This window comes from Centroberyx gerrardi, chromosome 22 (assembly GCF_048128805.1).
Source record: "Centroberyx gerrardi isolate f3 chromosome 22, fCenGer3.hap1.cur.20231027, whole genome shotgun sequence".
In the NCBI taxonomy this organism is placed as follows: domain Eukaryota; kingdom Metazoa; phylum Chordata; class Actinopteri; order Beryciformes; family Berycidae; genus Centroberyx; species Centroberyx gerrardi.
The window spans coordinates 3,517,831-3,540,176 of record NC_136018.1 but is presented as its reverse complement, the minus strand read 5'-3'; the positions used below and the strand labels follow the sequence as shown (position 1 = coordinate 3,540,176).

The 22,346-nt window shown below is 42.4% G+C and overlaps 1 protein-coding gene across 2 annotated transcripts; it reads left to right on the top strand.

Annotated features, from left to right (window-relative positions):
- Positions 1-1,401: 1,401 nt before the first annotated feature.
- LOC139915684 (E3 ubiquitin-protein ligase RNF31-like) lies at positions 1,402-22,082 on the top strand. 2 transcript variants are annotated; one of them, XM_078291497.1, is made up of 24 exons: positions 1,402-1,571; positions 2,100-2,301; positions 3,092-3,238; positions 4,156-4,311; positions 4,465-4,521; positions 5,148-5,277; positions 5,954-6,115; positions 6,543-6,693; positions 7,531-7,682; positions 8,275-8,405; positions 9,355-9,594; positions 9,805-10,146; positions 10,837-11,022; positions 11,326-11,532; positions 12,122-12,295; positions 13,143-13,241; positions 13,924-14,013; positions 14,479-14,593; positions 15,279-15,391; positions 16,477-16,590; positions 17,933-17,981; positions 19,057-19,153; positions 20,093-20,258; positions 21,229-22,082. In XM_078291497.1, the coding sequence occupies exons 2-24, from the start codon at positions 2,149-2,151 to the stop codon at positions 21,274-21,276; spliced, it is 3,279 nt and encodes a 1,092-aa protein (XP_078147623.1). In that variant the 5' UTR covers positions 1,402-1,571; positions 2,100-2,148; the 3' UTR covers positions 21,277-22,082. The 2 variants fall into 2 exon arrangements, with proteins under 2 accessions (XP_078147623.1, XP_071760465.2); XM_071904364.2 differs by lacking the exon at positions 1,402-1,571 and having other exon boundaries at positions 2,095-2,301.
- The last annotated feature ends 264 nt before the right edge of the window (positions 22,083-22,346 follow it).

Here is a 22,346-nt window from a genome sequence, read left to right as displayed (position 1 = left end):
GTTTTGTAAGTTTTACTGGGGACCTTTTGAAATGTTTACCTTTGACCCCTGGTTACAGCGCCACCATGTGTCTAATTACTGTCATATTTGCTGGGGGACTTGTATCATTGCCAATTCTTACTGTAAGCAAAGATTTAGGTCTGTAGGTATAAAATCTCTCAGACAATTGGGTAATAAAACACGGTATGATAAGCCACGCCCACACTGATAAACCATAACCACATTTTATTTACACACTAAAACATGCTTGGCTGATTGGCCTGACCTATATGCTTATAATACACTCTCGTACAAGTGTACCAAGTTTAATGATGAGAAACTACCATGAAGTTGTGACCCATGTTGTGATAGGTCACACTCACCTGCTAGCAAATTCATTGGTTAACAACAGACATCAAAAATCAGTTATAGCCTATTAGTTTTTGTATCTTGCGCTTGTGATTCTGTGTTTCCATTATCATTTTCAAATTATATACAGAGAGTCTTCAGTGGCAACACATTACTCAACATGTTACAGTAGGCCTAGGCTAATATATTGTTTTGTCCATTAAAGAGTAGTGTAACACATTACTATTTCAGTTTCACTTGTAATATTACAGTTACCAGACAAATAATATCTAAGTGCCTCAGTTTTGTCATCATCCCAATCTAAACAGTTGATCAACGTGTATTTTTTAGAAATCTGTGTCCCATCCCTGCTTTATTTGTCCAGTCATTTACAGAAGAAGCATCAGAACAACTTTTCCTTATTCAAGTTGAGAGCCAAACATTCACTTTCATTTCTTCCAAATTTATCAGTTACTTTTTGTTGTGCCCGCCTCATAGGAAAAGAGGCTTTACTTGCCTTAAATTATACAGTAAATGTCAGTTTTTAGGTTTTAATGATAAAATGAGGAATGATAGATGAAGTGAGGGAAATTAGCCTACTGTGCCTCCTTTTTATAATCAGATCACCACGGTTTCAATCAAATCCTAACCAATCAAATCACTTGATAATTTGTCACTCAATTTTTCCAAATTGCATGCATTGAAATCACCAGCATTTTAATCACATCTATGTTTTATCATCTTTTTTTTTTTTGTTTCTTCCACTTCTCATACATTTAGATCACAGCTGTCTAGCCTCTACCGGTAGTTTCTGTGGCTTAGCAACCGTTCAAGAACTATATTGCTTGGCGGAAGAACAATTACTAGTAGTAGACTTATAAAACCGATGGTGGTCTTTTTACTGTGGCCTATACGAATAACTAAAGTGCGTGCGTGCGTGCGTGCGTGCGTGCGTGCGTGCGCGTGTGTGTGTGTGTGTGTACGTGTGTAGAGCCCGCCTCCAATGTGTGACGCTCCCTCAGTAAACACCTCCGTAAATGTCAAGCGGCACAACAACTCCAGTTCCGTCTGAAAGCTAGCTGCAGAGAGTACCAACCGACTGTTACGTTAAACGTTAATAACAGTTAATATGATGTATAATGGCACATAATTCCTCTCAACATAAAGACTTTCCTCGGGGACCGGGATAACGGAGTAGCTGTCGAAAGAAACTGAAAGCGTAAAGACGGTAATCGGGCAAGTATGTGACGCTAACGTTATATTTCTCAGTAACTTTCGGTTTCAACTGAATTCTTGTTACCAGGTTAGCTTGCTAGCTTAATGTAAGTCAGAGGTTTCCAAAACTTTTTCATACCAAGAACCCGCAAACAGATGAGACCACAGACTCCCATTTGATAAGATTTTAAGGAGGCTCATCTGAGAAGATTTTCTGTTGCTTGTGATTTGATTTGAGACATTTGGACAACTGATACTGTAGGGTGGGGAGAGCGAAACTATGATCGATGCACAGTTTCTCATATCATTCTCTCATATCATTGTGCTTCACATTAAATTCTCTCAAAACTTCTAGTGAATTACAAAATAGCTGTAATAAACTCATTTTGCTGGGGACACCCTTGCACCCCCTAAAATACCTAAAAGTTAAACCAAACCATTTCCACTGTGTGTTTTCCCTGTTTTTTAGCCTTAGATAGCTCACTACTCTCTTTACTGTAAAACATCACCCTCCCTTGACCTGTTGTCTGTCGTCTTCCCCGTCCGGCAGAAATGAGCAGCAGCAGCCCGCCGTCCGCCCAGCTGGAGGAGGTGAGGAGGAGAGCCATGTCCCACCTGTCCTCCTCAGGCTCCGCCCAGGACGTGAAGGCCGAGGTCCAGGCCATGGCCGGCCTCCCTCTGTCTCTGTCTGACAAGTACCGTCACATCACAGCGGAGGACATGCTGAGGGAGAACACGGCAGTCCGCAGCAGAACGGAGGTAAGGCTTTCTCTCGACGTGGATTACAGGTGATGCTGCCTGCCAGCCGCAGATATTTCCTTAAAGGGGTGTAGATTTCATTTCATCCTTGGGGAGGAAACACTTTGAATCAAACCCTTAACAGGAAATCACACTGACATGCTATGGGCGTAGTAGTAGTAGGAATGCAATGTTTTCCCTCACTTCATTCAACAAAAGGTAGAAATTTACATGAGGAAAGTAAACAGGTATGAGAGAAAGGAGCGAAGAGAATTATTGGTCTAATATGAGATATAGTAATACATTGCTAAACTGCACTCCTGATCTGAAGGGTAAACATTAATCAAAATATGAGTCTAATTTGCCTTTAAAGACTTGCATTAAAAGGGGTTTCAAACAACGAGGAGAAAGGCTCCGTTTTTTTTAAAAGGGAAGTGATCAACGCCGATAACAAACACCAAATTTACACTTTTTCTTACAGAAATCAACCATGTATAGTTACACAAGCACTCCTAATTTGTCAGGCTTTAGGCTGTTCACACACCTCTATGTGATACGTCTCATAGTCGCATATTCACATACACATTTGCTTAGTAATGTGAGGTGCCCGTTTGATGATATACCCGCTCTCACTCCTTTCCGCTAACATCCAAGTCAGGTTTTAACACAAGGCATGGCTACATCAGAACCTGTGTAATGGTAAACGCCACACACAGACACACACAGAGACATTTTTATTTCACTGCATTCTTTATGTAGGTGTAGCAGCTCAAGTTACAGCGCTAACCTAGCCAGTTCATCTCTACCTCAGGCTGTGGAGTCGTTGAGTAGACTGGTCAAGGCCCTGAGCATCCTGGAGAAGTACGGCTGCAACCTGACCAGCCCCACCAGGCCCAGATACTGGCGCAGCGTCAAGCACAACAACCCAGTGTTCAGGGCCACTGTGGACGCCATTAAGGTGAGGAAAAACCCTGCCAAGGTGTCTAGCTCTGTGGTAACCTGTGTTTAGTTCAGATCTTCCTATTTCACGTGGGTTTTTCATTGTTATTACTGCACTGTAGAAGTCACCAAGCGATTTGCCAGGGGGGATGGAGGGGATTTCCCTCCCTCTGCTTTTGATTTCCCTTCCTCTGATCATTAGATTTAATCCAGTGGAGACACGCTTTTTCCTCTCTCTGGTATGTTTTATTCTGTCAGCAAGTAAAATACATGAATTAGATGCCGCAAACAACTTAAAAAAAAAACACCTTGGGGTTTTCCTCCCTTTTCACGCACGGATTATAGAAGTTTCGTTATTTCAAACTCATAAGCAGGCAGAGCTGTAGATAAAAGAAGGGCAACACTCTGCTGATGATCTATCTACAGGGAAAAGTAGAAAAAAAAGGTCTGTCATCAACGCATATTGTTTTGCTAAAAGAATGGTAAGTGAGAAGTCTTAAGCTACAACCAAATAGGCTACAAATTAGGCACAATGATAGCTATCATTGGGCACTTGGTATTTTTCTTTTTCATACCTCCTTGTGTAAGATATCGCGCACCAATCCAGTGCAGCTGCTCACTGGCTAACAGTAGAAGACTTTATTTGTATTGGGCAGCTTCCAGGTGTGAATGTGTGTAACTGTGACGGTGTGAGTGTGAAGCAGGATGATGTTGAAAAAAACATGCCTGCTCAGTCAAATTTCCTTGGATAAATTTTTATTTTTTTTCCATATTTTTCCCAACACTATTCACATTATCATCTGTAATGAGTAACTTGCTGAGGCTTGTATTGTGGAGAAAAGGTCTGAAGGTCAGCCTTATCTAGGTTAACTGTCTCGTGTCTAATTTGAATAATCAAGAACAAAGATCTCAACTCTGACTGGCTGCCTTCCGCAGGGTGGGCGGGGAGTCCTGTATCTCTACGGCTACACCAAACAGCAGTTAGATGGCCTCAGTTTCCCTGAGGATGTCTCCGACCCAGATGCTGACAAAGTTGCCGCGGTGACGATCGAGGTCATGACCCTGCGCTCGGAGGTGGACATGCTCATCAAGGTGAGGGTTCAGTTGTGGCGTCTGCAAGCTTCTTTGTAAGCAATCCAAAACATCTGTGATGATGGTCAGCTCATTGTTCTTGTGCGAGGAATTTGCTGTTTCATTTCAGTCCTCCCCTTATTCCTCTGTGGATTTTTTGTTTGTTTGTCTCAGGGAACACATCCTCACCCAGAATCCTTCAAAGATATCATCCCATTTGTCATCCAGCAGGTCTGTACAAACATTTGCAGTGACTGTACGTTTGAACCTGTTTTTGAGTGTCGTCACGATACCAAAAGGTTGACTTTGGTACTTTGGCACAACCATACAAAGTGCAGTCATACAAACAGATTACATCATCCCAAGCATGATTTTCTACTAAAACTTGATCTGCGTGAAAATACGTTTTTACAAGGATTTATGTTCATGAATGACTTCTTCTTTTCAAACTGCCAGTAGCAAATGTGACATGAAACACAACAAAATAGATTACCGGCTGGTTCTGAAAGTGTAGTATGTAGTATATTTCTCAAAAATTGGGAAGCATATTTATCAGAAAAAAAAATAAAGACATAAAAAACAACACAAGCTTAATTAAAAACTGGGCAAAATCACAAACATTACATAAAAGCAAACCTGTAAACGTAATGTGAAACAACAGAATTACAGTACTGGTTCTGAAAAGACTTTTATCTCAAATCGGGTAACGCGGTACTTTTTCAGTTCCGATACTCAACGCTGCAACACTGCTATGTCCTCTGTTATGAGTTGCAGCCGTATATGTTTTCCTCTCCTCCAGCTCCTCGCATGCGTACGGTGTGAAGAGTGTTAACTGTCTGCTGTGCTGGTTTCCTCAGGAGAAGGTGGTGTGTGACGCCGTGGTTATCCTGCCCGGGGAGGAGCGAGGAGAGAAGTCCCAGGCCCCGTCTATCCCAGCGAAGCCCACTCAGGTTCCTGGGCATGGAGAACCCCCCAAACCCTCCACAGGTGAGCCGCACACCGCTGCACCTTCTAACCACAGTTCCTGCTACCCAGAATTCCATCAAATTGCCAGCACCATAGCTCTTGCATCATATCGCTAGCTTCTCTGGGAAGCTAAGCAGGTTTTGCCTGTGGTTAGTCCTTGGATGGGAGACCACCTGGTGCTGGAAGTGGTGTTGGAGGACCAGTAGGAGGTGCTCTTCCCTCTGGTCTCATGAGTAATATCCCCAATGCCCCAGGGCAGAGACAGGGACTCTGTCCTGTGAGTGAGCACCGTCCTTCGGATGAGACGTTAAACCGAGGTCCTGACTCTGTGGTCAATAATGATCCCATCGGCACTCATCGCAAGAGTAGGGGTGTAACCCCGGTGCCCTGGCAAAATTCCCCAAAACAGGCCTTCCTTTCATCATGGCCACCTAATCATCCCTCGTTACCTAATTGGCTCTTTCAGTCCTCTACTCTCCACTGAGATAGCTGATGTGTGGTGAGCATTCTGGCGCAAACTGGCTGCCGTGCATCACCCAGGTGGGTGCTACACACCGGTGGTGGATGAGTTGAGTCCCCCCCACCCAATATGTGAAGTGCTTTGAGTACTTAGAAAAGCGCAATATAAATGTAATCAATTATTATTATTATTTAAATGCCCGGTCAGTATCATTCAGTACTTTTTCTTCCGCTCCAGCCTCTCGTCCCGCTAGCGAATGTAATCTGTGCGGCGGCACTTCCACTCTGCTTTGCCCGTCTTGTGGCCATCTGCCTTTCTGCGACGCGTGTGATGACCTCTTCCACCGCCACCCGTCCAGAGCCAGTCACAAGAGAGACAGAATACAGAAACCCAAACAGGGTATGTTACTTTTTTTTATATCAACATATATCACGATGTGGCTCATGTATGCAAAATCACATGTTAAATAATCAAAGTGATGTTCATCCCATTGAATCGAATGGTAATGCTGAAATGCAAAACTGAAATTTTCAAATAATATTCCTCAAAATGTTTTATACCTCACTTTGTCAGAGTTTTTAAATAAAATGTGCTTGTTATCATCAATTTAGACAGCAGTAGTGTGTGTCGTGATATCCCAAAATCACTAAATCAAACATCATCAATCAAGCAAAATGTACTGTTTCTATATTTGCCACTTTAGTTCTGATAGTGGGTCAAAAAGATAGGTTTAGCCAAAAATGACCTTATTCATGTGGCAAGTACTACAAAAATATGATAGTCATCATATTTTAACCTGTCTTTTCTTGTTTTTTTTCCCCTAAAGAGACCTGCTCCATCTGTGGTATTTCCTCTGTGCATGCGCAGTGCTCCACCTGTGTTCAGAGGCTGTGTCTGAACTGTGACAGGCTCTTCCACTCTCACCCTGACCGCAAAGGGCACAACAGAACAGTCCTTACACCGGCCAAAACATCCAGGTGAGGAAAAACAGGAACCTTAACAGACACAGGCATGAACGTAGCCATTTACTGTTACGTTTATTTCCTTATTTGGATCAGCAGGTTGGCCTACTGATTAGAGTGATCATTCCACACCCTGAAGGCTGATTCATAGTTCATAGTTTGGCATCGAAGTGTCGCTGTGGGCGAGCATTTATAGTTCTGCGTTGGTGATTCTCTACATAGACCACCGAAACGCTAAATGGCAATGTGGTGCTTTATTAGCACAGATGTAATAACAACAGAATTGGTATTGTTTACATTCTCTGAAACTCATGTTCTGGGATATTTCTCACACCACGAATTCTGTGACATCTGGTAATGTTTATAATTCGGAGATGAGGTGTCCTAGAAATTAACATATTTGCGAACCTCCTCATCTCGTCTCTCTTCAATCTGCTCCATGTTGTCTTCACTATCGGCAGACATCAACCAGGTACAGGTAGGACAAAATATGAAGCGGGCCAGTCAAAGATATTGCAGTCTTGCATCTTCCTACTTGCAGTTACAATTTTAGTGAGGTGCTATAGTTAAGGCTGAACTATAATTCAGCCTTAAAGGTCACAGGTTTGATCTGTATAAGAGCCATTTGTCCTGTCCTGCTCTATCAAAGTGCCCTTGAGCAAGATACTGAACCCTTGCCCTGCTCATTTATTAGAAGTTGCTGTGGATAATAATATAAGTGCCCGTTGTGTTTGATTACATGATGATGGTCCCCATGCCACGTACCAAAAGACATTGCAGTGCTGTAGATGGGATGAGAGAGGCAGCTAAAATGTAAATGTAATTCCATTGCTGTTCCTTCTTGTTTCCCAGCCCGTCTCTCTCACCATGGGAGTGCGGTCACTGCACTACGGTGAATGAGATGCGAGCCGTGCTCTGTGTGACCTGTGAGCGACCTCGCCTTGCCACGGCTGCCTCCAGCGCTCAGGAGGAGCCTGTGTCCGTTCCTTCATCACCCAACACAGGTCAGACTTCCACCTGTACAGGCTTACAGGAAGACTAGAAGGGTTCATCATTTTTCAACCTTTATTTAGCCTGGGAAAGATGACATTCACACAGGTAGACACTTCACACCTGGAATCTACGCACTACAACCACTGTCTTCTACTACCGGCCACTGAGCAGCTCTACTGCAGTAATTGGGGGTTTAGTTTCTTGCTTAATGGTGGTTGTTAAGGAAGGGGAGAGTGTTTCTCATTAACTTTCCCCACCCAGATTTTCCCAGATGGTCTGGGATTCAAACTGCTGACCTTCCTGTCACACACCCGCCATTCTTTTAAAGATATTTTCCTTGTATTTTCCAGGAAAACACAGAATACATTTTGAGAATATTTTGGAAATTCAGCATCGCCTTGCAGCAAATAACTTGTCCCTGGGAGACTGTGGACAATAGGCTACAGTGTATTCATAGTTTTCTTACTGCGTAGTTAAAGGTTATAAACTATAAGCAACAAATCTCCAAAAAACTGACATCTGGAAAAGTACGGGATTTTGAAACAGGAAATATCTAATACATGAGTGAACCTAATTCCATGTTCTCGTGTCTGTTTGCTCCAGAGTGGCAGTGTAAGAGCTGCACAGTTGTGAACCAAGGCAGCAGCGTCCTGTGTGAGGTGTGTGAGCGCCCTCGCCTGGCCACCCGTCCGTCTGTCACCCCCGCGCTGTCAGCCCCAGGATCTCTGGCTGAGGTTTGTCTTACAGTCTTACTGATGTAGCTCTCTTAACTTAACTCAAACTTTATTTTGACCTGAGGCTCTGCAGGTAGAGCGTGACGTTAACACTGCCAGGGTTAGGTTTTCCATTCCCACTGGGGCACCCATGCTAAAAATATATGCATACTGTAAAAATATATGGGAACATGGTACTGTAAGGCACTCCTGATAAGTGTCCACTGAGTGACATATGTTAAAGGCATACACCAAGATTTTGGTAGATTGTTTCATTGCTCAAATTACCTGTTATGTGATGAGAACATAGACACCAAATCATCCATGTGTTCCTGGTAGATCATTGGCATACAGTATACTGAGTGATAGCAGGCGACTAATATTATCCAAAGTAAGAAGTAATTCTTATCATACGGCCTGGGGATTCATACATTTTAAAAATGAAATAAAATTTCGTCACCAGGTTTATTTTTGGAACTATTTCAGATGAGCAACCACATATCCACAGTGTAGTGATTTTTTGCTGTACACAGTCTCTCATCACCCACCACCTTCACTTCCTATGAAAACAGAGAAAGTAGTTCCTGCTAGTTTTATAATAGTATGCTATTTTTGTGCCATATTTTGTGTAAGTTTTACCAATCTTCTACATAAAACTGATAGAGTTGGGTGCAGATCATTTGAGATTACTTGTCAAGTTCTCATTTTCTCACTGTTAGTGTCACTGGAGCCACTGGAGACACATGGATGAATTTGATGTCTATGTTCTCATCACTTAACGTGGAAGTTGACAAATGGGCCAATCTCAAAAAATGTGTATTCCTTTAAAGCATCTTCTCATTTACACAAAAACCCTGGGGTGTTTTGTTAATTCAGTACAGCACACCTCAAGCACACGTTGCTGTTTTGATCCCTCTGTTTATGATGTATCCCTTCTTTTTTCTTTCTTTGTCCTTCCTTCTTTTCATAGTGGACCTGCCAGGCGTGCACCTATGCGAACACCAAGCCCACTGGAGTGTGTGAGATGTGTAACACATCTAAAGACCCAGCTGCAGTTTCTGTTCCCCAGTCTCTCCTCCAGCCTCACTCCCCCACTAAGGAGCCCCCCCAGCTGGCTGTGATGCCCCAGCCCAAGCCCAGGTTCAACCTGGAGCTGAAGAGACAGAAGCTGATGAGGGAAGACGGCCTCAAACTAATCAACCAGATAAGAGTAGGTCGGGCGAGTAGATTTCTGGTGACTTGCGGATCATGTTGCTCGCAGTGTGAACGCATGGTTAGAAAATAGAGACAATCAGAATGCAGCATAGAAGGTTGCAAGTAACAGTATTTGCCCCAAAGATTATCCAGAAACAACTGTAATCTAAGCACACTTGATAATACAACTTCAGCTTATCCCATCCTGACTGTTTCTCATTCCTAGGAAGCAGAAAAGAAGGGAGTCAGCCCAGAGGAAGTGTACGCCGCCCTCTGCATTTGCGGCGGCAGTAACATCAACCCTTGCGACTGGCTGACATCAGAGCTGCCTCACCTACTGGATGAAATCTGCGCCATGGCGGCCTCCGTCCAGCAAAACTACAAACCAGGGGATTCTGGGACGCAGCCTACTATTGAGAGAGACGGAGAGACGTCGGAGCAGCGTAGTCTTAACTCCGTGGGTGAAGGAGTCAAGCTGTCCAGAGCTGAGGCCAAGCAGGCGTGGCTGGCAGCAGGGGGCGACACTGAGAGGGCAGTGAGACAGCTGCTGAGAGACAGGCAGGCCAAGGTGAGAGAATCTGCTATTTAACCACAATGCTCTCAAAAAGTTATATACTTTATGTACCAGGGCTGCACAGGGACAGCGAAAAGGATAATTATCAACAGCCAATCAGATTTCCGTGCTTCCTTGTTTCCCTAGTGATGTGTTTGCATTTGATGATCAATAGTTCCTTAAGTACAAAATGGACAAGAAGTTGATTATAGCCATTCAGAGCTTCCCATTTCTCTGTAACTTTTATTTGAAAGACTACAGGAATCTAAAAAGTGATTCTTGGAGAAGCTCTGAAGCAATACTGTGCTTGCTAGTTATGTGGACTCGTCAGAAGGCAATACCAAAGCAGTGGAAAATATTTAATGATTTTCCTGTTTAAAACCTTGTAGCTGCAGACCGCTACATAGATGCAATCGCAGCCCACAATTAGTCAGAATAGAGCGACATATCAACCAAGTTGCTCGCAGTGGCAGTGCGGGCAAGCCCAGTGGCTTGTACATCCCAAAACCAGCCACTTTCACCATTTTACCAGCAAACTACATTTTTATAATAGAATAGAATAGAACTCTAAATGATGATGGGGGGGGGGGGATGATGAAGTACCTGCCAAAGTTGCTGGTAGAGTAGACAAACCAGCCACAGACAAAATGTATCACCATGTGCTGCTGTGTAGTTTCCCACCCTGTTATCCGGCTCTGTGTGCAGGTGAAGGAGCTGCAGTCTCTGGGCTTCCGGGAAGTGCCGCAGTGTGACGAAGCCTTGCGGCTGAGCGGAGGAGAGGTGAAGGGGGCTTTGTCCCTGCTTCAGCGGCCTCTCCTGGAGCCTTTCCACCAGCGCATCTGGAGCGACCAGCCCGAGCCGCCCGTCGATCCCCAGCACCCTGACAAACAGGTCGGACCACAAACGCCTGAGGGCAGTAATTGTTTACGCCTGGTTTCCTGTGTTGATGCTGGCATGATGTGCTTGCGTGTGTGTGTGGGTGCTTGTACGAGGCGTGGGCATGTTTACAAGAGAGAGATTGAGGAAAGAGAGAGAGCGTTTGTCTTTGATGGTAACCATGATCGTTCAGGTTTGTGTACGTGTTTGGCTGTCTTGGGTGTGGTGTTTTTTCCAAGCTTCTGTTTGATCCCATCTCTTGTTTACTGTTATTTTTTAGCTCATAATTTCCTTGTTGTCCTCATTTGCTCCCCTCAGAGGATGTGCCGGCGTCTGCTGGCGCTGTACGACCTGCCCAGCTGGGGGCGCTGTGAGCTGGCCCTGTCGCTGCTGCAGGAACCAGGTGTCACTTACACCCTGGAGGACGTGGTGCAAGCTGTTAAAGAGTCCCACAACAAGGACTTCATCAGGCGCCTCCTCAACAACGAATGCCCCTGCTGCCTGAGCGTTTTCCCCTGCAGCAAGGTAGGCCGCTGACGGTGTGCATCTCACTGGACTTACTGTGCGTGTGTTGGTTTAGTTTGGTTTAGTGGAACAAATGACGGGGACTCTTGTGGATGGAGCAGAAGTGCAGCAGTAGATAAGCAAGCATCAGTAAAAATTGGGACTTCAAAAACGGGTAGACCTCTGTAAATGACAAAACACAGTACGAAGAAAGAGAAGAAAATGTACAAACAAACCGAACCGAAACAATATGACAAACAAAGACACAAGTGAATTGTGTTGCCTTGTTACATCTATTGACTATTGTTCAGCCCATACAACGGGAATAACATTATTTCTAGGCCATTTAAACAAATAAGGACTGAGTTAGCCCTGATATGTGTGTGTGCTATCTTTTTTTGTGTGTGCTATCAACTGGCATGCAAAAATGTGTCATTTTTTTTTACAATAAAACATTTTTTAAAATTGATCCTCTGTGCTTGGTACCACCCCACTGTATTTTGGTGGAAGAGGAATAACAGTCAAACGAGTTATGGAATTCAGCATTTAGTGCACAGCTGTTAAAACCTGTGTCTCTCTCTCTCTCTCTCTCTCTCTCTCTTTCTGTCAGATGCAGTCGCTGACCTCCTGTCAGTGCTCAGTGTGCCACGAGTGCTTCGGGCAGCACTTCACCGTCGCCGTGAGAGACAAACACATCAGAGACATGGTGTGTCCCGTCTGCGCCGGGCCGGACATCAACGACTCCGAACAGCTGGACAGCTACTTCTCCACCCTGGATATACAGGTGCACAGAGAGAGAGAGAGAGAGAGAGAGAGGAGAGAGAGAGAGAGAGAGAGAGAGAGAGAGAGAGAGAGAGAGAGAGAGAGAGAGAGAGAGAGAGAGAGAGAGAGAGAGAGAGAGAGAGAGAGAGAGAGAGAGAGAGAGAGAGAGAGAGAGAGAGAGAGAGAGAGAGAGAGAGAGAGAGAGAGAGAGAGAGAGAGACACAGATAGAGAGGCAGAAAAGTGTAGGAGCATGGAGAGAAACATATTTGGAGAATTGACTTTTACAGTTTACTTTGTGTTACTGTAAATACTAAAAACACCACATAGCACACTAAAGAATATATGAAGAAGTGAATGCCATAGTGGGATATATAACCCACCTCTGTAGATTTTGCTCAACATCATCATCCTAAATGTGAATATTAATTATTATACCACAATTTCTTTCACATATAATGACACATGAAAATGAGTTTGATCTCTTACAAGCCTTAAACTGTGGAAATTGCATAAAAAAATCAGAAGGAGGCGGTTTAGTTCAGACACACACAAAAATATATTTTATGAAAGAAGACTCACATACCAGTACTGGTACACACAGGGAAAGTCAAGTCAAATGTCTTTTAACAAACAGGTGTGTCACCACTTTAATTACAGAGAACAAACAACACAAATACAGATAAAATGAGAGAAAAACAATTGAAATAAGCACATCACAAACTCCAAGATAGAGAGCCGGGATAGAGAGAGAGAGAGAGAGAGGTAATAATGTAATACTTTATTGATTCCTGCAGGGCGTGTGTCCATGGGTGTGTGTGAGTGTGTGTGTCTGTATATTGAATTAAATTCAGTGTGTCTGTTCTGCCAGTTGCGGGACTGTCTGGAGCCCGACGTGTACGATCTGTATCACAAAAAGTTGACGGAGCACGCTCTGATGAAAGACCCCAAGTTCCTGTGGTGCTGCCATGTGAGTCGGCTGTTCCTCCCACATCCCTGTTTCAACCTTCTTCTTCTTCTTCTTCTTCTCTGTCACTATATCAGCTCTCAGAGTCTGTTTTCATCCTCCATCTGTAGTCTGTACTCCGCTCTTTTCACACTCGTTACCCCTTAATTTAGTTTAGGTTTGTTTTGGTTTATTTTCCCTGTGATAAAACACAGAGGGGGGAAGTGATTTAGAAAATACAACTGGATTATTGTGAGAATCTAAATGACAGCGGAACAAAACATGGAGGGAAAAGGCAGAGCAGCAAGATGTATGAAATCACAAGGGAAATGAAAGTCAATTAAAATGGCTGATGATGCACGAAATGAAATGACGGAAATTAGGAAATTGGGTGTGGTACGGCGTTATTATGTAAAAAAAACTAAAAAAAGCCACCATCATGTCTCCAGCTCATTCAGAATGCAACAGCTGGGATTTTAACTGCCAAACAAAGAGACCATGTTTCCTATATTTTAGCATCTTTACACTGGTTACCAATTAGAGTAGAAATAATATAAAAACTTTACTGATCACATTAAAAGCACGGCTATGTCTGGCCCTGTCTCCTCTTTAACATACAGAATTGACTTCTTATTCCTTTTTGTAAATCCCTTTGTAAACTCTGCAATATAAATAAAGATTATTATTATTGTTTCCCTTGTTCCAGTGCACCTCCGGGTTTATCAATGATGAAGACCAGCTGAAAGTCACCTGCCCATCTTGCCGTAAGAGCTTTTGTGCTCAGTGCAAGAAACCTGTGAGTACAAAAGAAAAGTTCTGCTGATTTCTGCTGATTTGGCAGCACTAGGGATGCACAATATTGCCAAATAAACTATTGCAATTTTTCTTTTTAATTCTGCTGTAGTAATTGTGATCCTTGTGGACATGGCTTTTTATGCAAACTTTTGTTTTTCAGCATTTGAAAAAAATGCAATTTAATGGTAAAGAGTAAAATGTTAACGGTGAGGATTTACTTGGTTTAAATATAATAAAATATTTTCTTTAAATGTCCCACTTGATGTGTAGATGACGTATTAGAGCATCATGTGGGGTCATCTGAAACACTTTCCCTGTGATTCTGATTCAAATAAAAATGCAGCCTCTCGCGATTTGGAAATTGCACCGGTCAATCTTGCAACTTTGACTGCTTTTGAATGAATTGTGCATCCTTAAGAAGCAACTCGCTCACTCACTCCCTCGCTCTTCCTCCCTCCCCTCCCAGTGGGAGCCGCAGCACCAGGATCTGTCCTGTGAGCAGTTCCAGCAGTGGAAGAGGGAGAATGATCCAGAATACCAGAGGCAGGGCCTGGCCGGCTACCTGAGAGACAACGGCATCAGTGAGGCTCACCAGAAAGTTTACCTGCAACCTCTGTGTCCTAACTCACTACCGCACTTTAAATTCACACTCCAAACTCCCTTTATACCAACAGTCATACCTTTAAGTCTTTTACACAACTCTTCTTCTGGTTCATTGCTGTTATTGACTAACTGACTGAACAATTTCTCCTTAAACTCGCACAGCACGTATCTTTTTTGAAGTGAGATGTTTTTATAAGGCCCTTTGGGTGTTTATCTACCTGCACTTATCACTTTGCTTTTCTATTTTATCACAGTACAAACTAATTAAAGAGCAAATCAACACTAAATCACAAAAGGCAGAAAAGTGTCAACCCATAGAGATCAGTGCAACAACAATTTTATTTTCTGCCTCATTGATTTAGTGTTGATTTTCTCTTTAAAGCGGCCCCAAGTGGCAGTGGGAGATTGAAGGACTTCATTACCCAGAAATCACGTAATGTGATGTCAGTAAACTGCGCACTACTCGGGCCAAAATGTCTTCCTCCTAGTGTTTGGTTGGGATTGAGGTGGTGAGGAGGTTTAGCCATCGTTGTTGGGTCCCATTTTTTCTGCTGTCTTCAGGACAGTTTTGGATTTCACTCTTTAAGTTTTCATTTTATTCATATTGTGTGGAGTAAGTGGATTTACCAGGATGTGAGTGCTGATGTCTGTCTGTCCTCTCAGCCTGTCCTCAGTGTAGGTTCCAGTATGCGCTGACCAAGGGCGGCTGCATGCACTTCAGCTGCTCCCAGTGCAGATACCAGTTCTGCAGCGGCTGCAACAACCCCTTCCACAAGGTGAGCTCAGCTGATTCCCCACACTGTCAACACACAGGTCACAAGAAAAAAGTGTGACCAAAAAATGGTTTTACAGCTGATTTCCACTTGCTTGCTATACAAATAGTAGCTATTGTTGATATTGTTGTTATTCTTAGTTGTGCAAATCTATTGTAAAATTGCAAGAAATTGGTTTTAAACAGCAATGTTTTTTCTGAGAGAGGACCTTAGACCTGCTACTAAGGGTTTTGATATTTTGTGAATCAGTGAAAAAAGACTGTATAATCTAAACTGGACATGTGATGTAAATTCGACTATTATTGCCTGATTAGGTATTATAAGGGTGACTGGACCATAGAGCCTCTAACTGGTGTGCACATTTAAACTCAAGGATCCAAGAGCCATTTAACCATTTATTGAGTTGAGGGGAAATGGATGAATGGATGATTTTTCTGTACAATAAACAAACCTGAATCAATATATGGCCATGCATACCATAACTAGGAATAATAAACAAAAGGTACATAAGTTAGCTTACATCATTAATGCATCCACTAAGGTTAAGAAGGAATCTTTCAAGCCTTCATCAGGATCCTATTTATAGAAAACATAAGTAAATACAGGATAGCAAATATACAACCACTTCTCCTTTAAATTTAGACAGTTTGCCTTACTTACAGGTTTCAGCTTTATCTCACAGCAGGTAAGTATATCAAACAGCTCCAAAACAATACATCATGATCTGTTAGGAAGTCAGATACACATTAAATTAGGATGCATAGCATGTAGACATAACTAAAACAATAAGTCATCTAAAACAAATTGGCAGAATCATTTCAAACGAACCTACTGGTGTCGCTGCATGGTCTTAGACAAAAGGATTTGAACAGAACACACCCATACTCTTATATAACCTCCCCTTCTCTAAACTCCTCCCCTGTGCGCTGACAGGTGAATCTCTCCACTCACTCCTGGTCTCACAGAATTGACATTCAAGCTTGAGATTTTTTGAACAATCAGTCTAGCTGCAGCCTTGCCTCCTGTCTGTCTGTCTGTCTGTCTGTCTGTGTTGCTGTCTCACCTGCTGTCTGTGCTCTGTCTCCCAGACAGCGTGTAAGACGGCCCAGTGTAAGATCACCGGTCTGCACGCTCATCACCCGCGGGACTGTCTCTTCTATCTCAGAGACTGGGAGCCACCCAGACTACAGGCCCTGCTGCAGGTAATGAGCCTGCTCAGGCAGCAGCATGAGGATAAACCTGATGTGAGGAGGAAATAATGAGTGTTGATGGTGGCAGCATGACGGCCTTGTGATTAGACAGACCGTCATTCTTGTGACTGTAAGGTCGGCGATTCAAATTCCCTGACCGGTTGGGAAAGTCTAGGTGGAGAAAGTGACTGTGAAACTCTTTCCCAACTCCGCTCATCAACTCCCACTGAGGGTTTTACTGGGAAACTCCCAGGAGTGAGTGTCCAAATGTGACTGTGCAGAAAAACAACATGTGTGCTCAGTCAATTTTTCCTGCATAAATAGAGGTTAAAAAAGTGCAGTTAGATTTCAGAGTGATGAAGCCTCTTGTGCCTGTGTGAGAACTTTATATTCTGCACTGAATACAACTTTATATTTGTTCTGTATCAAGCTATGTGTCCCTTTCCTGGACTTAATAACTGATGTCTATATGGTAACAACTGTCTGGTATATGATGTGGTATTGTTAGGTGTTGTTGTTTTAAAGGCACAATGAAATTAAAAATGACTTATTCACCTCGTTAGCTAATTTTCCATATCATAACATACACCTGTTTAACAATAAACACCAAAAAATTGACGTTTTTAAAATATTTTTTTATTCTTTTATTTTGAAATCTCATTACTATTACTTCCTTGTGATTACTTAATGGTGTATCAGTAGGCAAACCAATAAAACATTTTTGAATAATCCTCCCATCATATAAAACCTGCAGCTTCACAACATTCAAAGTGACACCAGTGGAAACATGGTACAGTGGTGCATTTTGGGTAGTTTTGTCTTCACACTGGGGAACAAAATATATTCCTCCTCTTGTTTTGGTTTTTGTCCGCTGCTGCTCCAGTAACAGGAGTGATGGAGGTGTTGGAGGAGGCCAGTGGGTCTCTACAATAGTACAGGCTGACATCCAGTTCTTCTGAGTCACTTTCCATGTTTGTTCTGGTCCATCCTGCCCACTTTTCAGCAGTCCCTCACTGCATTATGTGCCACTCCAACATCATGTTTGAAGACACCAACATGCCATTTCCCTCTGACTTTAACTCCAGTTGGCAAACCAAATTTCCCTAACGCCCTAATTGATTTAAAACACATTTTGGAATAGACTAGGACTTCTAAATGACACTGGGTTTTCTGCCAAAGTTACCTGGTGGCTTGTCCTAGTCTATTTTGATTTAATTGAAAGGCCACAGGTTTTATCCCGACGACAGCCAATGTCCACTACCTACTCCTTCATTGTATGGATAAAACTATCAGCTAAAAGCCTAAATTGTAAATTAATAGTGTATTTCTTGATTTTTTTCTCCCCCCCCTCCAGAGGAACGCTGTGGAGTTCAACACGGATCCTCCTAATGGAACACAGACTGGTAAAACAGCTTCTTCTTCATCTGTAGATCAACATCTATCTAATCCTGTCTTCTCTCACACTGCCTCGCATCATGTTTCAGGAAGTTCTTCACATCACTTTCTCCCGCTCAATCAAATCCCCTCAACTCACCTCACTCTAATTGCTCTCAAGAAATCCCTTCTATCACTTCTATCACTTTCCTTAGCTCGCATCTCATTTCTTTCCCCAGCACTCACTGACTCTTGCATTTCTTATCACTGGGTGCTCGCAATTTGGATCAAAGAATTTAAGCTTCTTCTACTTTTTGCACTCACTGAAAGTCATTATCTTAGGCTAAATGCCTGAGATGGAAAGTGTAATTTGGCCCAGTGGAGGAACGCTGCCTTGGCTTCAGTGTGTTGTATTTGCTCTTTGGGGGTCTGGGAGTTCAGACTTGAATAGCAATGAAGAAAAACAAATCCGAGACACTCTTCTCTTAGAAAAACATTTAAGCCTTTATTTTAATGATTAACGTATTACAGATTAAAAATCCATTCCAGTGTGCCGCAATGCATCGGTGCAACTTCTATAGAATAGAATAGAATAGAATAGAATAGAATAGCAAAAGGACCACAATGGAAATGTCTGTGTCTATCTTGCTTTAATGTTCTCATTGAGGCAATTTGTTTTGCAGTTTAGAAACAGATACAGCTCATTTATTTCAACATTCAGCACACAATCATGATAAAAGTGGAATCACCTATTAAAATAAAATGGATACTGTGCAGTAATAGTACAGTTATATAATATAGAAACGTTATAACTATATAATAAAACAGTTTCTGAGTTTCTTTTTGAGTTGCATTTAATCTGTAATGCCATGCCTTAGCCACTAAAATAAAGGCTGTTAAAGATTTTGTCTAAGAGAAAAGTGCCTTGCATTCGTCTTTCTTCATTGTTTTTCTTCATTACTGGAAAATGGAAATGTTCCCTCTCTCAGTTTATTTTCCCGTATTCTCCCTCCCTTCTCCGCTCTGGAATGTCCCTTTTATAATCTCTGTTTTTTTTTAATAATCCCCTTCCCGCTCACTCTGCGTCCCTCCTCTCTGTCCCAGACTCCTGTGTTGTGATGGAGCAGAAGGATGAAGGAGGTCAGCAGATCGATTCACCGTGCGGCATCCAAACCCAGCCGGGCCAGGCCGGGCTCTGCGAGTGAGTGCTCACGCTGACCAGGGTGGGAAGCTAACAGTCTGGAGGTCCTGGTCTGTTCTACAGATCTGGTGAAATGTTGAAGTTGGCTGGTTAGCTTTGAAATTTATTAGCCGCTTTTGGCTGCAGACGAGTTAAATTCTTTCCCTGCTGGTGACGATTAGATAATGCTGTGTTTTGTTGTTAAATCATTTGTGACTTTTCCATTAATTTCCTCACATAACATATTCAGCAACTTGGAGACAATTTGCTCTACAAAATAGAGTTGTCTTTAGTCTCATTTTAGTCTTTTAGTGTAGTTTAGTTTAAGTTTAGTCTAGTTTTGTTTTTTTTAATTAGGGTTAGTGCTAAGAGACAAAAAGAGACAAGAAACGAAAAATACAAACTGCACAGGTGAGACCAAGAAACCCTGAGAGGCTTATAAAAAACATCTCACCTCAGAAGAAAAAGAGGGAAACAAATCAAGACGACACACTGACACAAATGATATCAAAACTCAATAAGGAGGAGAAAGGACAGACGGATTCGTCACCGTCCGTTCAGCCAATCAGAAGCGTTCCTACGTTTGTTTTGGGAAAAATAACAGAGGACCAAAACAAAGATAAAACAGAGAAAGCCTGGTGTAACGTTGGGATGACTGGAGGTTTTCCAGCTCAGTTTCTTATTGAATTCATACAGTAGAGTCTGTTTCTTCTTCTTTCTATCAAGCAGCTCCGTTATGAGCAAAGCTTCCTGTTCTTCTGCCTCGCCGCCATGTTGACGCTCAGAACAAACCAACACACACACATCAATCCTTCAAATATCTCTCTGTTTTCTGATGGATCGCCGCTTTAGGGATGGAAGGTGACAGGAAGGATACAGGAGACAGATTGAGAGTCAGTAAAGTCCCGGCTGTGTTCGCTCTCTTTCACCCTCTCCTTATTTCCTGTTCACCGTCCGCAGGAAGCACTACAAGGAGTACCTGGTCAGTCTGATCAACGGACACACGCTGGACCCCGCCCTGCTCTACGACCTGCAGGAGCTGACTGTGGCGTGCGACAGGTACCAGGTGGAGCGGACGAGAGCGGAGGCCGAGGACGACAACGCCTACCAGGCTCGACTGCTGCAGGTCAGATTCTCTTCTCTCTTCTGTTTCCTCCGCAGAAGAAACCTCAGGAGGAGAGAGCGGCGGCTTGACTGTTTATTCAGTCTGCAGGTTGGGAGCCAAGGAACTCAAAATCTGGATGATTACACAGAGTTTTATAGTGTTGAATATTCATGATTATGTCAATGCAGATAGAATTTAATGAAGCTATTAGTCAAAAAGCATGAGGTCATATGAACAAGACTGAACAGCCGATGATTATTATAGTTCTAGCACTTTAAGGAGATGTGTAATAAGAGGTGAGCACCTTCTTCTAGAACAGTGGTTCTCAACGTGGGGTCCGGGGACCACCAGGGGTCCTTGAGGGGGTTCCAGGGGGTCCCCAGCAAGTTGATCAATTGTTAAACTTCACCATTACTTAATTTACAAGAAGTTAACACAATTAGAGAATATAGAAGAATGACTGTTTTGATCATAATTTCTCTGTTATCTCTCTACCTGCAATACAGACAGTCATGGGATTCTGGACAAAATCATATCTGACAATAAAAATATTCTCAGATTTGGGTCTGAGAGACAAAATGTCATCAAATGGGGGGTCTGTGGCTCTAAATTAGGGGTCCATGATATGAAAAAGGTTGAGAATCACTAGTTATTGTTATTAATTAACAAGTTATTATTTTGTCAGTGTTTCTATGAGATTTGGGCGTTTGCACATTCCAGACTCACAAGATGTTACTTTAGAGTTTAATTTTATAACGGTGAAGCAGGTTCAGTATTCTTGAGTTTTAGGCACTTAAAGTGTAAATATGGGTCAAAGGTCACATATTAAGTGAGTGTATAGGAATGCTGCTTAGTATAGAGGTAACAGATCAGGCTCAGCTGCAGAACAGCACCCCTAAATAAAGTTCAAGTAAAAGTTAATCTGTGTTGTTTTTGGTTTAAATATTTAATATTCAGGACTTAATCCCTGATTTTTTTTTTCCCCTCACAGAAACTGGCGGACGTTCCTCTTGGAGAGAAAGTTCCTCGAAGCAAATGAAGATTCCTGAACTAAGCCCAATATCACATAAAACCTGTCCGATTTTGTGTTCCGCCATATATACAGTATATCTGTTTAAAAACATTATGTCTCATCTCACATTTTTTGGTGTTTTATTAGCTGCTGGTCTTCTGTTTTTCCTCTGTAATATTTACAGTTCAAGGTCGGTCCCTTTTACCTGTTCATTGTAAGGATAAACTCTGATTGTGAAGAAAAGCAACTGTTGGAAAGGAATTATCGTCATCGCGGTTTTCATGTTCAGCTTCGACAATTCTGTCAATGTTCAATCTGAATCATGTTGTCTGTCTTCTGATCACACTGATGTTCATGTACTGTATGATACACAGGCTCCTAATGGCAGACACACAGTTAGAAAGGAGTGTATCTATGGTGAGCAGTGTGATGTTGAAATGAGAACCAGCACCTTTGTGCATCAGTGATTTGCAGATGCATCAACCCATGTAATTAAATGAAGAATGTATGAGAGGAACGCCTCTTCACAACCAGGCCGGCTGCTGTGCCACGGACCGCAACTGTTTTGGAAATTAGTGTGAAAAGTTCCCCTTTAAAACACTATATATCCAACAAAAATCATCTCCTGAAGTTCATCATTCAATATCTAAAATATGTAGGATCCGGGTGGTTTTAAGTGTTGACGTTTTGTCTGCCAAGGTCTTAAGTTAGTTAGTGACATGATTTGTCTTAATGTCTTAATCAGACATTTTACTGTTCCACTTTTGATATGCTGGATATTTCTGTCTGGAAACAAGTTTCTTCATGTAATTAAATGTTTGATTCATTTTAAATGTCGATTCGTTGACTGTCATTCATTTTGCTTGGTGTCAAAGCACAGTGATTAATTGAAAGGCTCCAGACAGGGGCTCCTAAACTCATGAACCCCTCAAATAGATAGACATTAGACTACAGACCCCCAATTTAATGATATTGTGTCAATAAACCTGAACTAAAGCCATCTTGTGTACTTGTAAAACTAACAAACACAATAGGAATTTCCCCAAGGGGATCAATAAAGTTCTTATAAACATCTTTTTTTTTTTGCTTATGTGCAG

Bases quoted from the DNA above. Each gene is read 5' to 3' on its own strand.
- LOC139915684 (XM_071904364.2), top strand. From the start codon at position 2,095: ATGAGCAGCAGCAGCCCGCCGTCCGCCCAGCTGGAGGAGGTGAGGAGG. The intron at 14,594-15,278 runs GTGAGGCTCACC...CTGTCCTCTCAG, and splicing joins CCTGAGAGACAACGGCATCA to CCTGTCCTCAGTGTAGGTTC. The intron at 19,154-20,092 runs GTGAGTGCTCAC...CACCGTCCGCAG, and splicing joins GGCCAGGCCGGGCTCTGCGA to GAAGCACTACAAGGAGTACC.